The following is a 19717-nucleotide window of genomic DNA, read 5'->3' as shown; positions in this document are numbered from 1 at the left end:
GACCAGTGTCTGGTGAGATCATAAGACACTCGTAGGGAAGCTACTTGTTTTGTTGAATGACATAATAACCTGCCAAACTGCCTTCTAAATATTTTTTTATGTCCATACATTAGTGTTGCTATCAGATCTGGTCAGAGAAACTTCTTTTTGCAGTGGTTGGTTGCAAAGTAAAGGAAGTTCTGAGTGAATGTGTGTTGTTAACATGGTCACAACCATGTCAAAATCTATAGTTTCAGAACCATGGAAAAATGGCAAAGCCTTGCTTTGGTCCATGTTTGAACACTGACAGTGTATGAAGAAAATGTCCACCACAGCTCTCTATCCAGATATTTACGGCCTGAAGACTGTTCCCCTACAGAGACTGCTCCTACTGAGATTAGTAAACCTGTCATCTTAATTCAACTGTACACAATGACCCTGCCTCTCTGCTCAACTATATATAATAAACATGCTGAGTTTCTGGGGTGCAGTAGACCCAACCCCAGCTTTTCTGTGTGTTCATGACTGTCATTTCTTCATTCCACTACTGCCCCAGTCAGGTCAAGTCCCTAGAGCTGTGCAAGGACCCAGCAAAGTGGTACCTGGATGGGGACCTGATCAGGGACATGAACATGGACACCTAAATACAAGGAACTTTTATTGGTCAGACAAAAAAATGTTCCAGGTAATGGAATAAATAAAGGAAAGAAATAAGGATAAAGGAACAAATAAAGGAATAGAGAGGAGAACATTTCAACTTAAGTATAAAACACTGGGACAGGTAGAATCCAGAGACAGGCAGGTATATGTTAACAAATAGAATCTAGAGCTAGGAAGTTACATGTTGGTGCTTTGGGAGATTTTGGGAAACCTCAGAAGTGAGATGTGAGAGGACTGAGCAAACACCATAATAGCTCAGTCTTCTCTCAGAGATCAGGCCTCAATTTCAGTTTCCTGAGACTGAGCAGCAGTTTCTGAAAGCGCCACCAACAATGGATAATCAATCTCTAACATCCCTGACAGTAAAAACAAGGAAGCCTGGTATGTGCAGTACCCAGGCCTGAGCCACAGTCAGCAGATAACCAAATAAGGACAAAGCCTGGGACTTGTCCAGGCCTGCTCAAAAAATGCAAACTGTGCCACTGACCAGCCCCTAAATAGCCCTACCTAATTAGAATCTATTAATATGATTGCCACTTGCTTAAGCCAATCATATTTGAAATGACCTACTGGCCCTAAGCTATGCTTAAAAGGGGCCCACATGTCCCTCTTGGGGTTGTTGCCATTTTGCCTTTGTGTAGGATGGTCAGCCTCAGCATGCTGGAATATTTCTCAAGATAATAAACGCTCCTGCTGATTGCATATGTGGACAGTGGTCTTTTGTGGGACTTCTCCAGGATCCTAACAGGATGGAAGCATTGCAGCTTCAGCCATTCTTCGACTACGTTCAGGATTTTATGTCCTTGGTTTCTTGGAGAAGAGACCATAAGTTTAGCTACTTCAGAAAGAAATAGGAGAGTGGCTGAGGAGTAGAGCATGTTCCCATTTTTGCTTTGGGTTTAACTGTTTTCATGTTACATTAGGCAAACAAACAAAAAAACTAAAAAAAAAAAAAAAAAAAAAAAAGAACCCCCCCCCCCCAAAAAAAAAACAAACCAAAAAGTGGCTGCTGTACACCAGAGGACAGGAAGGTAGCCGAAAGGGGGGAAAATCTTTTCTTTCTTTCTTTCTTTCTTTCTTTCTTTCTTTCTTTCTTTCCTTCTTTCTTTCTTTCTTTCTTTCTTTCTTTCTCTTCTCTCTCTCTCTCTCTCTCTCTCTCTTTCTTCTCTCTCTCTTCTCTCTCTCTCTCTCTCTCTCTCTTCTCTCTCTTTCTTTTTTTGGAGTCAGGATTTCTCTGAGTAGCCCTAGCTGTCCCAGAACTCACTGTAGACATGGCTGGCCTTGAACTTGGATATCCACCTACCTCTGCCTTCCTAGTGCTGGGATGAAAGGTGTGCACCACCACTGCCCAGCATCCAAAGGGAAAAATCTTGAAGGCTTTAAATTCTACCTGGATCTGACAGGCTCCAAAGCTACACAGAGAAACCCTGTCTCAAAAACAAACAAACAAACAAAAATCCCTTTTTCGGGGGGGAAGGGGAAACGGCAGCTATTATGAACTTCCTTCTTTATCATCCTTATAGTCTGGCATTAAGTGTTGTAGCAAACTGTCCCTGGGACTAAGTACTAAGATCCATTCTGAACATCTAAGAAATAAGGGAGAAATGTGGGGAGCAGAAAAAGCTCTGAGAGCCAGGCGGTGGTGGAGCATGTCTTTAATCCCAGCACTTGGGAGGCAGAGCCAGGTGAATCTCTGTAAGTTCCAGGAAAGGTACAAAGCTACACAGAGAAACCTTGTCTCAAAAAACCAAAAAGAAAAAAGAAAAAGCTCTGAGTGAATGAAGTCCTGAGTGAATGTGTGGTGTTGACATGGGCATGGCCATATCAAGGGCCATAGCCTCAGACTCAGGCTCAGGAGGATGGCAAAGTCTTCCTGTGCTCCATGTATGGATGTTGATGTGTGCAGAAAATAGTCATTTTTCTTCTCACACTACCACCTATTTTTTTTTCCTTTCTGTTTTTTGGAGCGGAGGATCGAACCCAAGGCCTTGCACTTGCTAGGCAAGTGCTCAACAAGTGCTCTACCACTGAGCTAAATCCCCAACCCTCATCTATTTTCTGTACACATCAACATCCATAAATCCTGCCCCCTTGACTCAGCACTATGCAATAATGTTGCCTCTCTGTTCAAATGTATAATGTAATAATATATTATACAGAATAAATATGTATACATACTATGATAATATAATAAACAAACTGAGCTTTTCAATCAGAAAGCCCAGTCCATCTAATCTTAGCTTTTCTATGTGTCTGTCTTTTCTTTATTCCCTAGCCAATTTAGTCAGGTCCATCCCTAGATGTAGCAAGTAGAGTTACTGTAGACACTCACAACCAGTTGAAGTGCTGAGAATAAGTTATTGTTGAATGTTCAACTGCAAATGAGATATCTATCTTTTTTAAAGATTTTGTGTGAATTGAGTGTTTGCCTGAATGTATGTCTATGCATCACATGCATGCTATGCTCCAAGAGGCCAGAAGGAGGCATCAGGTCCTCCCCAACTGGAGTTACAGGTAGTTATCAGCTGTCACGTGGGAACTGGAAATTAAACATGGATTCTCTGGAGAGCAGCCAGGGCTGTTGTCCTCTGAGCAATCTCTTTAGTGTCCTAAATGAGAGATCTATAGCATCCCTTTCAAGGTACAGGGAATATTACCAGAGAACATTACGTATGGAAGAACCAGTCCCCAAAACAAAACATTTGACCCTAGTAATAATCCATCTTCAACTGGGCAGTAGTAGCAAATGCCTTTAATCCCAGCACTCAGGAGGCAGAGGCAGGCGGATCTCTGTGAATTTGAGGCCAGCCTGGTCAAAGAGCTCGTTCCAGGACAGCCAGGGCTAAAAAACAAACCCCAAAAAAACCACATCTAAGTAACCTGAAAAGAAGACACAAATTATAAAATAGAATAACATATCTTTAAGAAACTGGTTTTGCTATCTTACCCAGGGCAGACTTTAGAAAAGCTTTTGTTATGTTTACAAAGTCCAGAATATGGGAAGAAATGAATTACAGCTGTTTTAGAAACTAGTAAACACACACAAGAGCATTTAAATTTCATACAAACCTGGATTCAAACTCCAGCCATAATAACTGTAGCCACAGGAACACTGTGAGAATGCTTAGTTAGCTCTCTGATCAATGTCTACATCAAATAAGCCTACTAATTTACATTTTGTATCTTATAAAAAAGGCTACAACTGGGGCTCAAGAGATGGCTCTGTGGTTAAGAGCACTGCCTACTTTTCCAGAGGACCCAGGTTCAGTTCCCAGCACCCATAATGGCAGCTCACAACCATCTGTAGCCCCATTCACAGGGGATCTGAGGGCACCAGGGACACACTGTGGCACACAGACACATATGCAGACAAAAGACCCATACACATAAAAAATTGATTTTTTTTTTTTTAAGCAGTCTCATTGGCTGTACTAGAACTAACTATGTAGATCAGGCTGGCCTCCAACTCAGAGCTCTGCCTGCCTCTGCTTCTCAAGCTCTGGAATTAAAATTTTGCATGCCACCACATCCAGCAATTAATTTTTTAAAAAAGGCTACAACTAAGTTGTTTTTGTAGCTACATAAACTCACTTGATATAGCAAAAGATTCTTTTAAACATTTCTTCACTGGATCTAGAAACTAATTTTTCTTTCTCTTCCTCCTACTTTTAAAATTTTAATTTAATGTTTGTTTTTTTTTTGTTTGTTTGTTTTTTTAAAGACAGGGTCTCTTTATTATGAAAGCCCTGGTTGTCCTAGAACTCACTATGTAATAAACCAGGCTCCCAGATAACCTTCTGCCTCTGTCTCCAAATGCTAGGATTAAAGTTATTATGCATCACCACATCTAGTTGAAACTAATTTTTCTTACTGCATATCCCAGGGTAGTAGTGTCTTAAGGCCCTGAATCCTTTGCTACAATCCAAGTCTACATAAGCATTCTTTATTAGTTCTTTCATCCTTTGAAATTCTTCATCATAAATGTTTGAAGGCTGATGATACATGTATGTATCCCACAAGAGGTCCCTGTATTCCAGTTAAAGTAAAAGCTCAGTATTATCTACCTTCCTATATCCCCTAGGACTCATAAGTGGAATAATTATGCATCTTATTGATGATATTCTCTCCCCATTGCCTATATATTGATGGGGATGTTGTTCTGTATACTTTGAATATGTGCTGCTGTGATTGGTTGATAAATAAAGCTGTTTGGCCAATAGTGAGGCAGAATAAGGTTAGGCGGGACATTCTAACTAGAGAGAGAGGAAGGAGAAAGACAGAGCAGAGATGCTGCCAGCCACCGCCATGAGAAGCAAGATGTAAAAGTTCTGGTAAGTCAAGAGCCATGTGGCAAAATATAGATTTATAGGAATGGGTTAATTTAAGATATAAGAGATAGCTAGTGAGAAGCCTGCCATGGCCACAGTTTAAAAATAATATAAGCCTCTGTGTGTTTACTTGGGTCTGAATGGCTGTGGGACCATGGGGCCGTGGGACCAGGAGAAAAACTTCACCTACAATATATGGCTTCCTTCATTATTTAAATGTAATTATCTAGGGCCAGCAAGATGGCTCAGAAGTTAAGATACCTGCCACCAAGCTTAGTAACTGGAAATCATATGGTTGAAAGAGAACTGACTCACTCTCTCACTCACTCTCTCACTCTCTCTCTCTCTCTCTCTCTCTCTCTCTCTCTCTCTAATTTATTTATTATGTATACAGTGTTCTGTCTGCATGTATGCCTGCAGACCAGAAGAGGGCGCCAGATCTCATTACAGATGGTTGTGAGCCACCATGTGGTTGCTGGGAATTGAACTCAGGACGTCTGGAAGAACAGTCAGTGCTCTTAACCTCTGAGCCATCTCCTCAAACCGAGAACAGTTTCTTAGAAGTTGTCTCTGACCTCTACAACCATTTCCAGGGACTTTCCTGCCACACATATACACACAAAATAAACAAAAAAAGTAATAAATTATTTAAATAAACACCAGTAAAACCATTATCCAAAAAATGCACCGTAACACTGACATATTTACCTCTCTACTCATTCTCCATAATAGTCTCCTTCACCCAGTCAAGCAACCATGTTGTCTTACTCAGGTTTTCTATTACTGTGATCAAATACTATGACCAAAAAGCAAGTTGGGGAGGAAAGGGTTTATTTGGCTTACACTTCCACATTACTGTTCATCAATGAAGGGAGTCAGGACAGGAACTCAATCAAACAGGACAGGAACCTGGAAGCAAGAACTAATAGAGAGGCCACAAAAGGGGTGCTGCTTAATGGCTTGCTAAGTCTGATTTTTTATAGAACCCAGGACCACCAACCCAGGGATAACACCACCTAAAACGAGCTGGATACTACCCCCATTGATCACTAATTGAGAAAATGTCTTACAGCTGACTCTCACTGAGGCATTTTCTCAACTGAGGCTCCTTCCTCTCTCATGACTCTAACTTGTAGTAAGTTGACACACAAAACCAGCCAGTACACATGTGAATCTTGTGTTTATTATTCCTTGGCTTTTAAAAGTTATCTGTCAAGCCAGGCACTGTAGCAGACATCTATAATTCCAGCATTTGGGAACCACAGGTAGGAAGGTTATAAATTCAAGGTAAACTTGGACTAAAACAAGGCTTTACATTTAAAAAACAAAGGAAAACAACCCAGAAAGCATCTACTTCTTCTTCTTCTTCTTCTTTTTTTTTTTCAAGACAGGGTTTCTCTGTGTAGTTTTAGAGCCTGTCCTGGGACTCGATCTGTAGACCAGGCTGGCCTTGAACTCAGAGATCCGCCTGTCTCTGCCTCCTGAGTACTAGGATTATAGGCATATGCCACCACGTATGCCCGGCAAGCACCTACTTCTTAACACTAACATATAGCACTGAAGCAGCTGAAGTAATATCTAGAGTGTTTACTTCAGCAATTGACCTACATTTAGGATCAGCATGTTGCTACAGAGCCAGCAAATGACAGTTGCAGTTTTCACCACAGCAGCAGGTTGAACTATATTAAACATGAATCCTCTTCTCTGATGGAAGAGCTGCAGCTGTGGTTTTGATAGTCTAAGAACAAATGAAAACAAGTAGGAGGAAAAATTCTAATGGAAAGTTGTAAGAGAATTCAGTTAGCCCAATCACAAATTAACGCTCTGAAACAACTAGCCCAGTTTTGCAATATCATAATTTTTAAAAATTATTTTTTATTTTTATATGTATTGGTGTTTGACCTGCATGTCTTTGTGAGGGAATCGGATTCACTGGAATGTGAGGTACAGACAGTTGTAAGCTGCTATGTGAGTGCTGGGAATTGAACCTGAGTCCTCTGGGAGAGTAGCCAGTGCTCTTAACTGCTGAGCCATCTCTCCAGACCCCTATAATACCATAATCTTAATTTAAAAGTTTAAAACATAACTGTGATTACTTCTATATCTATAAAAATTATGTTTTACTATATATCATTTAGTCCAAAACCTAGAGCACAAACAGCTTAACACACAGAAAGGCTTTTATTGTTGTTTTTTTTTAGCACACACACCCCCCTCCACAAGACAGGGTTTCTCTATGTAGCCTGGGCTATTCTAGAACTTACCCTGTAGACCAGGCTGGCCTTGAAACCATAGAAAAATTACATCTCCAGAGCAGACACACAGGCCAGGTGTGGTAGTACATACCTTTTATCCTAGTACTTGGGATGCAAAGGTAGGTGGATCTCTATTAAGGCCATGCTCTCCCTGGCAAATTTCTCTGCTTTTACTGTCTGAGCTGCTCATTGATTTGAATTTACTGAAAGCATATATTTATCTTTCAAGATCTACTCAAATATTACTGACTCATGGAAGCCTTGCCAAATCCTTCCAATGAAATCTGTCATGCATATCTCTACTAACCTTATATTCTAATATGGATCTTTTATACTTTGGTTATAGTAATACTAACTGCCTGCATTATATAGACTACTAGTCAGGTATTAAGTGTGACTAGAAGGCCCAGAAGCTTACAGGTTACATATTATTTGTCTTTTTAGATCTTTGTGCTTAGGACTTTACACTTAAATGTTTTTTTCTTTATTGTATATGTATGAGTGTTTTGCCTGCATGTATATCTATCTGTGCACCACATGCAGTACCTATGAAATTAAAGAAAGCACTGGATCTTCTGGGACTAGAGTTACAGGTTATGAACTACCATATGGATGCTGGGAATCATACTGTGATTTGATAAAAGCAAGTGCTCTTAACTACTGAAACATCACTCTAGCCCTATTACTTGACATTTAATGACAGCTTTCCCATTAAGGAATGGATTTAGTGCCTCTCCAAACCTGTAGCAGGAGATAGCTGATCCAGAATTATTTTCCTATAACAGGTTAATATAGAATTAGAAAAACTAAAATTATATATCCAGTTTCAGAATCTTTAGGATTTTCATTAGATGGTATTCACAGGTAATTATATATGGTGTTTCTGTAACATATATGGTACTTGTTCCTGTCACTCTAGCATTCAGGAGGCTGAGGGAAAAGGATCACCACATAGTCAGTCAGCCTGAGCTATACATTGAGTTCCAGTTCTGCAAGAACCTCCCTACCCACATACACACACAGATAGCTCTGGAGTTCAATCCCTAGTACTACATGGGTCTACTACATTGCATGCTTGTAATCTTAGCACTTGGGAGGATCAGAAGTTTAAGGTCACCCTCCACTATACAGTGAGTTCAAGGCCAGCCTAACTCAAATACAAACACAAACACACACAGAAGTAGGGGAAGTGGAGGGTGGGGATGGGGAGCCGTCAAGACTTACCATCATCTAAAGTGATATCCTGCAGACCAATGGTTGCAAAGTTAGGTTCCTGATCTTCAGGTTCAGGTTTAATGCTCACAGCTGTTCCACCAGCTGGAAATGACACTGGATCACACAGACTGTGACACACTAAAGATGAAAGTGCAGAAAGACCTCCTTGGCCTGTATTTTGTGCTTGAGTTGAGTGCTGCCCAGAATGCATTCTGGTAGCTGGAGATGGTGATGAGGCAGTTCCTGAGCTAGGAGATTGATAAGGCATAGTCTGCAGTTGAGGGGATGAAGGCCCAGAAAGCGGTGAACCAGCCAGGGGATGAGAGGCTGCTGGGGAAGCTGCTGGAGCAGATCCTGGATGTGAAGGACAGTATGTAATAGGTTGTAAATGAGAAGGCTGACCTGTGACCTGATCTGCCACTGGAGAAGAAAGAGATCTTTGTCTTGTGTTTGAACAATGGTATCCCATTGACTGCAGATGAGGTGGGGTTTGCACAGAATGAGGTGAATGTGCTAAGAGATGTCCTGTTGCATCTGAATTTGAAGAATGAAATGGTATTGGTGACAGTGGTTGACAGCCAAGGTTTACTAAACTAGAAAGAGTTGCATCCTGCTGAAACAAAACCGGATCAAATTCTTGACTAGAGGCAGGATTCAGAGGAAGACAAGTTGGTCCATTATACATATTAGTTTGTATAGACTGATAGGAAGACCCCATAGGAGATGTTGATGTAACTTGAAAAGGCTGGTGCATGACTGAAGATGGTATTATATGCTGTTCTTTACCAGCACCCTCGTCCCTACAATGCAACTGTGGCAAATGGGATGAGGTTATCATAGATGCATATGCTGGCTGGACTGGACAAATCAAGCTTCTCGATGCTGACAACACATTGTCATGTGGGTGCCCTGTATCTGAGGAAGGCCTCTGGGTCTGGGCAGAATGAGGCACAGGTAAGGATGGAACTGAAGACAAATCAGTATCTTCTCTTTGTTCTTGCTTCATCAAAACTGAAAATAAATGATTAAAGCAAATGTTATTATGTAGTTCAAAAAAAAACGATTATGACATAATTCTATAACTCCAGGGTTCATAACTATAACATGCATGAGGATGAACTCAATGTCTTTAGAGAAGGAAATTCAGGTAAAATGTTTTTTGTTTTTTTTTTTTTGGTTTTTCGAGACAGGTTTCTTTGTAGCTTTGGCCTTTCTGAACTCACTTGTAGCCACTGGCTCGAACTCACAGAATCGCTGCTTGCTCCGCAGGTAAAATGTTTTATTTGTGTGCATACATATATGTATTCATACACACACATACACAAATATTTTTGGTTTTAAAAAATATATTCAGGCCGGGCGGTGGTGGCACACGCCTTTAATCCCAGCACTCGGGAGGCAGAGCCAGGCGGATCTCTGTGAGTTCGAGGCCAGCCTGGGCTACCAAGTGAGCTCCAGGAAAGGCGCAAAGAAACAGAGAAACCCTGTCTCGAAAAACCAAAAAAAAAATATAATATATATATATATATATATTCATTCATTCTGTTTGTATAAGTGCATATACATGGCAGGGCACATGTATGGAGATCAGAGGACAGCTTGGTGGAGTTAGCTCTCTCCTGTTATCATTCAGGTTCTGAAGATCAAACTCAGGTCATCAGGCTTAGCAGCAAGTACCTTTATTCATTCACTGAGCCAACTCAATAGTCCTTTTTATGCTTTTTGCATGTTTTTCATTATGTGTACATTATCATTCAAAAGTAATTTAATTTAAAAATAAAAAAGTAAAAAATAAATAAAATAAAATAAAAAAACAAGTATAATGACACATATCTTTAATCCCAAAACTCATGAGGTGGAGGCAAGCAGATCAGTTCAAGATCAGCATGGTAAACATAGCAAGTACTAGGCAAGACAAAGCTACTTAAGGAGATTCTGTCTCAAAAAACAGACAAAATAAATGACATTTATATTTGAAAATGCCACAATGAAACCTACTACTTTTATGTTAACTTAAAAAAAATTAAATATGGGGGGGAGGGGCTGTGGAGATGGCTCAGTAAGAAAATGCTTGCTGCATAACTGTGAGGGCCTGAGTTTGAATCCCCAAAACCCATGCAAACAAACAAGAACAACAAAAGTCAGGGTTTTTTGTAATTCCAGTGTTGCTTCAGCAAAATGAGAGACAGGACACAGGAGAATCCTAGACGCTCATAGGCCAACTAGTCTGGCATAAGTAGTGGCCAAATACTAAACAGAGACCCTCTCTTAAACAAGATACAAGGCAAGGACCGACAGCTGAGAGCTGAGGTTGTTCTCTAACCTCCAAACATAGGCATGGTAAGCATAGTGCTTATCATTCATATAAATACTCATGTGTGCAGGTGCACATAAAACACAAGAAATGTTTAAAACATAATTTAAAAAGAGAATGATTGCTAAATGTAAAAAACAAGAAAAACCACCAAAAATAGTCATATAGCCTATAAAGCACTGAATCTAGGATTCCTAATCTGAAACTACTACTCATGTGGTAGGTAGGTTTAATTCTCTACCACCATGGGACTATCAAAAGAAAAACTGAAAACCTGTAATCCAAGCACTTGGCAGACAAAGATAGAATAGTAAGATAGGAAGTAGCACACGCCTATAATTCCAACACTTAGCAAAACAAACAGAACAACAGCTTGTGCTATCTAATCCCTGTTTTAAAGAAATCAAAAACTAAAACCAAAACCAAAAGAAAAAAAAAAAAAAAACAGCAAAAAAAAAAAAAATAATAATAACATAAAGAAGAAAAAGTACCAAATCAGAAGAAGCCAATAAACAAATTCAACAAAGCTGAGTACACAAAACCAATACATAAGACCAGGCCTGGTGGCACCAGCCTTTGATCCCAACACTCTGATTTCCAGGCCAGACTAGTCTACAGAGCAAGTTCCAAGATAGCTACACAGAGAAACCCTGTCTTGAAAAAAGAAAAGAAAAGAAAAACAAAAGGACCCAACACATTAAAAAAAAATTATTTCTATGTAGTTACAGTAAATAATGTAAATCGCAATTCTAGAGCCAAGTATGATAGTTCACAACTATAACCTAGCTCTTAAGAGACCAAGTCAGGGATTTCAGGAGGCCAGCCTGAATTATACAGCAAGACCCTCACTCAAAACTAAATAAATAATTTAAATTAATTTCACAGAGCTAGAGAGATGGTTCAGTGGTTAGGTGCATTAGCTGCTCTCAAGGGACTGAGATTTGATTACCAGCACCCATACTGCAGCTAACAACAGTTAATTTATCTATTTATCTATCTATCCATCTATCTATTTTTTAAAGCGCATTGGTGTTTTGCCTGCATATATCTGTATGCAGGTTCCAGACCCTCTGGAACTTGAATGACAGACAGTTGTGAACTGCCATGTAGAATTCTCTGTAAGAGTAGCCAGCATTCTTAACGACTGAGTGTCGTCCCCCGTCCCCCGTCCCCGTCCCGTCCTGTGTGTGTGTGTGTGTGTGTCCCGCCACCTTTACAGCAAGTAGTCTATAACTCCAGTCCTAGGGAACCCAGTGCCCTCTCGTGGCCTCCAGAGACACTGCATCAAGCGGTGCACAGACATACATGCAGGCAAAATATTCATACACAGAAAAATTAAATAATTTTGTTTCTGTTTTTTTGGGACAGGGTTTTGTGTAACAGCCCTGGTTATCCTGGAACTTGCTCTGTAGACCAGGCTGGTGCTTTACTCACAGAGGTCCTCCTGCCTCTGCCTCCCAAGTGCTGGTATTAAAGGTGTACACCATGATGATTCATGCCTACAATTCCAGCTAACAGGAAGAGGATAAGAGAGGAGACTGGCAAGTTCAAGGCCTGCAGGAACAACTTAGTGAGGCCTGGCCTCAAAAATAAAAAAGTTAGCTGGGTGTGGTAACACATGCCTGTATCTCAGCACTCTTAATGCTAAGGCATGAGAATCCTGGGTCTGGGGCCAGCCTGGATTTTTTTCACCAAATTGAGTTCCAATTCATTCTGAGATACAAAGCAAGACCCTTTCTTAGAGGAATGAAAAAAAGGGGAAGCTAGGAAAGGAGGAGGGAAGAGACGAGAGGAGGAAGGCAGGCAGGCAAGCTTGCTGACTACTACTATCATCTCTTGATTCTGATAAGGAGACCTTGGTAATGTAACTCTGGTTGCTTACCATGAACCAAAAAAAAAGAGACAAAGCAGATGGATGTGGTGGTACATGACTGTAATCCTAGGACTTAGAAGGTAAAGAAAGGAGAATCTGGAATTCAAGGCCAGCCTTTGCTACACAGGAAGTCTGAGGTTAAGGCTTGTTGGTTGGGCTAAGGCTCTGTCTCAAAAACATAAAATAAGAAACTAAAAACTACAGTAGAACATCTACCCTTTTTTCTTTGCCATGACTCAATACTTATTACTATGTTTCTGACCCACATCTGCATACTCAAATTGAAAATTTTGCTGTTATGTTAGTTCCATTTTGTCAAACCAAATATTACTACTTTTTTAAAGTATGTAACCTGAACATATCAGAGTCCTCACTATTGGCTCATTCATGGTAATTTATTTACTCTTGCTTGGATAGAAAATACAGTTAAAGAGGCCTTTTCTAAGCCGGGCGGTGGTGGCACATGCCTTTAATCCCAGCACTCGGGAGGCAGAGCCAGGCGGATCTCTGTGAGTTCGAGGCCAGCCTGGGCTACCAAGTGAGTTCCAGGAAAGGCGCAAAGCTACACAGAGAAACCCTGTCTCGAAAAACCAAAATTAAAAAAAAAAAAAAAAAAAAAAAAAGAGGCCTTTTCTAGAATGAGTTCAATTTTTGAAACAGATAATTTTTTATGACATATATGCTCATTCTTAAATCTTAAATTTATATAACAATCATAAATTCTTAATTTATATAGGGATCCAAAAGAAAAACAAAACAACAATAACAACAACAAAAAACAAAACCAAAAACCCCAATAACAAACCCCCCACAACAACCCATCTGGTGGTCTAATGATTTTCAAACCATGGGAAGACTCACGCTTTCCTTTAAGTAGAGGAGGTGAAAGAGCAGGACTTAAAGAATAGCAGCCCTTCTTCTCCGGATAAACACAGCAGCTTAGCAATCTTCCACCATGGACATGGATGTATTCATTTTTCACAGTTTTTTTAAAAATTGTTATTACTATTGTTTGGAGTCAGAGTTTCAAGTAGCCCAAGCAGCCTCAAACTCATTATGTAGCTGAGGATGACTCTGAATTTCTGATTCCCCTTTCTCTACCTTCCAAGTGCTAGAATCACAGACAAATACTACAGTATCCTTTACGCATGTTAAGTAAGTACTCTACTGACTGAGTGACATTCCCAGTTCTGTTTTGTTTCTTTGATAAAGGGTCATGCTGTCTATCCCTGCCTAGTCTCAAATTCAAGGCAATCCTCCTTGGCCTCCGGGGTGCTATGATTACAGGTGAATACTATCACATCTGTCATGGTTTTACATTTTTATATGAAAAATAAAGCAACCCACTGAAAACTACTTGAAATCAGTTTGGTCTTAGATACTTAAAATTACTTTTTTTCTTTTGTTTATTTGTTTTGTTTTTCGAGACAGGGTTTCTCTGTATAGCTTTGGAGCCTGTCCTGGAACTCACTCTGTAGCCCAGGCTGGCCGTGAACTCACAGAGATCTGCCTGCCTCTATCTCCTGAGTGCTGGGATTAAAGGTGTGCGTAACCACCGCATGCAAAATTAATTAATTTTATTTTATTATTTTATGTGTATGGGTTTTGCCTGAATATGTGGCTGTATATACATGCCTGGTGCCCAAGGAGACCAGAAAATGGTGTCAAATCCCATGGGACTGGTGTTCTAGATGGTTTGTGAGTGGTCATGTGGGTACTGGAAATTGTACCTAGGTACTCTAGAAGAGCAGTCAGTGCTTATCCTCAAACTGTCTCTACAGCCCTCTTACTTGATGGGTACTACCACTGTTATATAACTAGACCTGATTTCCTGAATCTAGGGCAGGTTTTTGCCACATAATCACATGCCTATAACCCTATATACGGGAGGCTGAGAAATAAGTATCTCATGCTGAAGACAACCTAGGCTACCTAGTTCAGACCATCCTAGGCTATACAGTGAGACTCTGTCACAAACAAACAAATAAATATAAATTACTTAGATTATAGATTATATATTCCCATAGGCACAATAACTTCATTATTCCAAAATTACAGCTCTGATTGTAACTCTACTACAAATAACTTCTGCTAGGCACAGAGGTTGGTATGTTGTTTCAATAGCTTCAGAGATGTTGATGTGATGCAGGGGCTCCCAGTGTGGAAAATCTGAAGTCATAGGCTGGACAGAAGTCCACTAGAGTAGAATGTTGTATTCTATACAACTTTTACCAGGGACTCACATAGTAGAGAGAACCAACTCCTATAATTGTCCACTGACCTCCACACGTACACTGCAGCACACACATAGACATGCATACCAACACACAGGTAAGTCAATGCAATAAAAACAATTAAAAGATAAAATGATCAGTTATATATATATATATATACATGATAAACCCATTTCCATTTTTCAAAAATTATCTGTCACTGGTGTCATTGCCCTGAAGTAATTTTATTACTTCAGAGGCACACAGGCAGAAGCAAGAAGATCACAGGTTTAGAACAGCCTAGTCTACAGAAATCCAAAACACACAGGTATTTTAGACATGATTTTAGAAAAATATTTAAGTAATAGAGTGTTTTGGTAAAATAAAAGAAAAAAATTCAAAATTCATTTTAGAAAAAAGCTAGATGCTAGAGAGAGTCATCAACCATAACAAGGACTGTCCAAACACACTTGTATGACCATTCTTCCTTTAGTCAGCATATGCCCCTCTATTTCTACCCAGAAAATAAAGTGTCAGTGATAACAGTTATAGTCCAATCCACTGTTCTTCCTCATCCCCAGACTCTACTGATTTTCATTTGGTATGTAATGCCAATAGGACTCTATCTTTAAGGTGTCCTCCCAATTCATGAGGTGGTAACAAGAAAGCAGCATGGCCTCTCCTGTCTGCTTTTACCCTTTAATTACTACCATTATTAGGTAGTAATCAACACCTCTAATTTGCTCACCCTACTGCTTCTTTTTTTTTTTTTTTTTTGCAATTACAGAAGCATTCTTCCTCATTCAGGACAGAGATGAGTTGCATCTTAACAGTACTTGATAACATCTGAGTGCAGCACCAGGAAGTTACACAGCTAGGCATGGAGGTGTATGTGTTTAATCTCAGCACTCAGGAAGCAGAAGCAGAAGCAGAGACAGGCAGATCTCCATGAGGTCAAGACCAGCCTGGTCTACTACACAGCTAATTCCAGGCCAGGCAGAGATATACAGTGAGACCCTGTCTCAAAAAAACCAAAATCAAAACCAAAAAAACAAACAACAGCAGCAACAACAAAACAAAAACAAACAAACATCCTAAAAGTAACACAACACGGAGAGTTGGATCTATAAATTCATGAGTATGGGAATCAAGAGTATTATCCTCTTCAGTCCATTCCAACCTCTAGTTTGTTTGAAATATGGTCTCATTACATAGCCAAGGATGTAATTCATGATCTTCTTGCCTGTCTTACCTTCTGAGTATTAAGACTGCATATATATGTCATCATGGCTGGCTTTAACTTCTATATTTTAAAAACCTTACTCCTTTTCACCTTACTCAGAAATTTGATATTCTTGTTTTGGTGTAAGAACGGGCCTCACTATGTAGCTCTGGCTGCCCTGGAACTGTAGACCAGGCTGGCCTCAAATTCACCGAGATCCACCTACCTCTGCCACGCAGCAATTTAATATTCACTGATACTCCCATTCCTGAATATTTTAAACACACTTTCACTGTTTGAGTCACTTTCTTTTTAACTTCTGCGAGCTCCTGACATATGAATCTAACTCTCCACAGTTAAGAATTAAAAATAAACTGACAGACAACCCTACTAAACCACTCATTGACATAGAATGAATGGATGGTCTAGCACTTGCTATGTGCCCCAAGGATGCTTGAAGCTCATCTTCCTGCCTCTGTCTCCAAAGTGCTGGGATTAATTATAGGGAGCCCCAGGTGGTTCTGGAAATTGAACTCAGAGCCAGGCAAAAATTCTACTACTGAGCTACATCCCAAGCCCTGAAAATGTCATGTCCCTGTTACACATTACATCTTATAAAGCTCATAAAATTTTACGATCCCGTTAGCCACAAGAATTTTGTATGATTAATATTTGAAAACATAGGAAGCCTTTATAGACTATAAATAAAATATAACCAGTCTGATATATATATATATATATATATATATATATATATATATATATATATGACAAACAAATAACCCTTAATAATAACCAGTATTATGTGGTGGCATATACCTGTTATTGTAGCACCCAGGAGGCTGAGACAGGAGGATAGCCCAGAGTTTTATTTAGGTCAGCCAGGGCTACAGATTGAATCCCAGACCAGTTATAGAGTGAGAACCAACCTGTCTCAAAAAAAAAAAAAAAAAAAAAAACTTCTGAATAAATAAACAAACAACCAGCAACCTCTGAAACAAAATAAAATGCTGATTTCTTTTCACTTAGTATATACAAGGTAAAAGTTTTTGCAAGAGGAGATGGAGAGATGGCTAAGAGCACTGATTACTCTTGCAGAGGAACTGAGGTTCAATTCCTAGCACCCACATGGGGCTCAATTATCTGTAACTCCAGTTTCAGGGGATCTGAAACCTTCTCTGGCTTCACCAACACTGGGCATGCATGCAGTACACAGACATCCATGCAGGCAAAACACCCATACATAGATAAAAATTTAAATTAAATTTAAACAAGTTTTTGAAAGAATACAAAAAAATACAAAAAAAATTGTTCACTACAATTTTTTAAAATGATTATTATTCTATGTCTTGGTGACAAGCACAATGCCTACCACAGAAGATCTCTATAAATATTCTTTTCTTATTAAATTTTTTCTAAGTGTTTGTTCTTTAAATAATGTAACCATTAGTATATATTATTAAATATAAGTTATGTCAAAAAAAACAAAACAAAAACAAAAACTGGAGCTGAGTGGTGTTGGTGCACTCCTTTAATCCCAGCACTTGGGAGGGAGAGGCAGATAGATCTCTGTTTGAGGTTAGCTTGGTCTACATAGGGAGTTATAGGGCAGTCAGGGCTACATAACAGAGAAACCTTGTCTCAGAAAAAATAATGAAGACACCATGAAGTGGACAGACTACCTTTCTTTGGTGGTAAAAGCACAATGGAAGTTTATGAATTAAGAGCATACACACTTTCCCTTCTTACGGTGTTGGTGATTTCTGAGAACTTCTGAAGAGTTCAAACCTATATTCCATCTTTTAATCCTAATATTTAAAGTCAATACAAATTCTAATAATATGTTGGAGCTGGGCAGTGGTGGCACCCACCTTTAAACCCAGCACTCAGAAGGCAGAGACAGGTGGATCTGTTCGAGGCCAGCCTGGTCTACAGAGTGAGTTGCAGGAAAGCCAGGACTACACAGAGAAACCCTGTCTTGAAAAACAAGGGGAAAAAAAAATACGTTGGCCTTACATTAAACATTCTAATGCAAGATTCTTATGATGAAAGAAAGATCTAAACCATCCCATCTTCTTGTACCTGGTGTGTAAGTAAAACGTTGAGACTGGCTTTTTTTCCTCTTGCCATTGCAAAGATAAAAGTGCACCTGCACTGCAGCTGTAACTGCTGGGTTATGGTAGGGAGGAACTTCAAGGACAATGTGAGCCTGAGGAACAAGGAAAGCAAGGTTATGTTATACTCAGAACTAAAAACGAAATGCACCTGCCAAATCCAGAGCAACTCATGAGACTTAACTCTTAACACAAGGGGCTTCTCGTCACAAAAAATTATGCACATCAACTAGTCATATAAGTCATCTGGAGATTTATTTACATCAGCATCTTGTAGACAAAGACAAAGTCTTTAATCATAAAAAAAAAAAAAAAGAAACTGATTTTTACCCACCCAAATGTCTTTCTAGTTGTAGCAAAAATAAGAGTTTTTAGGCATGATGATGCACATTTGTTAACCCCAGCACTCAGGAGGTAGAGGCAGATAGATCAAATTCAAGGTCAACCTGAGCTACATTGTTAAGACCTTTTAAAATAAATAGATACCATCTCATTACATACTATGTACTGAAATATGTGACTCTATTGAACATTCAGGTTATTATATATATCTTAATGGGAGGCCCAATTTAGATTATGATCATGTTTAACAATTCTCAAGTTGTACTATAGTTTTCTTTTTAAACTTTTAAATGTACAAGTGTTTGCTTACAAGTATGTTTGTACACATGTATGTATACCAAGAGGCAAAAGATGTTGATCTCTGAACTTGTTATGAAGTTCTTAGCCACCATGTAGGTACTGGGGACCAAACTCAGGTCCTCTGCAAGAGCAATAAGTGCTCTTGCCTGTTGATCTATTCTCAGTACCTGGTTAGATTTCTTAGCATAAGTTTTATATTCAAAACATCAATTGGAAGTATATAAAATGAATATGTACAAACAAAGTAAAAACTTTATCCAAAACCAAATCTAATCATCAATTTAACTGTTCTATGTCTTTAGGAAGCATGTAGAAAGTAGTATTTTCTAGTCTAGAAAAGATTGTCTTTATTCCAATCAAGATGCAAGATCACAGCTTCTTTCAGTAAGGATTCTGGAAGGCTTAATGGGTAGCTGTGGTGTTAGGAAGTATGTTTAATGACAAATCACTATGGGCTTGTCCCAACATATATGTTCATTTTTATTCTTTTTTTCAAGAAAGGGTTCCTCTGTGTAGCTCTGGCTGACCTGGAACTCCGTAGACCAGGCTGGCCTCAAACTCAGAAATCTGCCTGCCTCTGCCTCCTGAGAGCTGGGATTAAAGGTGTGTGCCACCACCTCCAGGCTTGATTTTTTTTTTAAGGTTTATTTATTTATTATGTATATAGTGCTCTGCCTGCTTGTATGCCTGAAGGCCAGAAGAGGGCACCAGATCTCCTTCTAGGTAGTTGTGAGCAACCATGTGGCTACTAGGAATTGAACTCAGGACCTCTGGAAGAGCAGCCAGTTCTTTTAACCTCTGAGCCACCTCTCTAGCCGGTTTTGATTTTTTTAATGAAGCAAAGATGGTGGTTTTTTTTTTTTTTTTTTTTTTAAAGAAAGGACAGTAACTATTCAAAAAGT

General features: G+C 39.4%; 1 protein-coding gene across 2 annotated transcripts in view; it reads right to left on the bottom strand.

The window, feature by feature from the left end:
* Nfatc3 (nuclear factor of activated T cells 3) overlaps window positions 1-19717 on the bottom strand; it is an 82867-nt gene that overhangs the window by 16241 nt on the left and 46909 nt on the right. For both annotated transcript variants that reach the window (XM_028854255.2, XM_028854256.2), the window contains exons 8-9: window positions 18142-18268; window positions 8447-9448 (exon numbers count right to left, since the gene is read on the bottom strand). In XM_028854255.2, coding sequence (XP_028710088.1) covers window positions 8447-9448; window positions 18142-18268 — 1129 coding nt within the window. The remainder of the gene's footprint in view (window positions 1-8446; window positions 9449-18141; window positions 18269-19717) is intronic.

The sequence above is a fragment of the Peromyscus leucopus genome, chromosome 5 (genome assembly GCF_004664715.2).
Source record: "Peromyscus leucopus breed LL Stock chromosome 5, UCI_PerLeu_2.1, whole genome shotgun sequence".
NCBI lineage: Eukaryota > Metazoa > Chordata > Mammalia > Rodentia > Cricetidae > Peromyscus > Peromyscus leucopus.
Note: the sequence above shows the minus strand (reverse complement) of the source record. Positions and strands in the feature narration are given on the sequence as shown.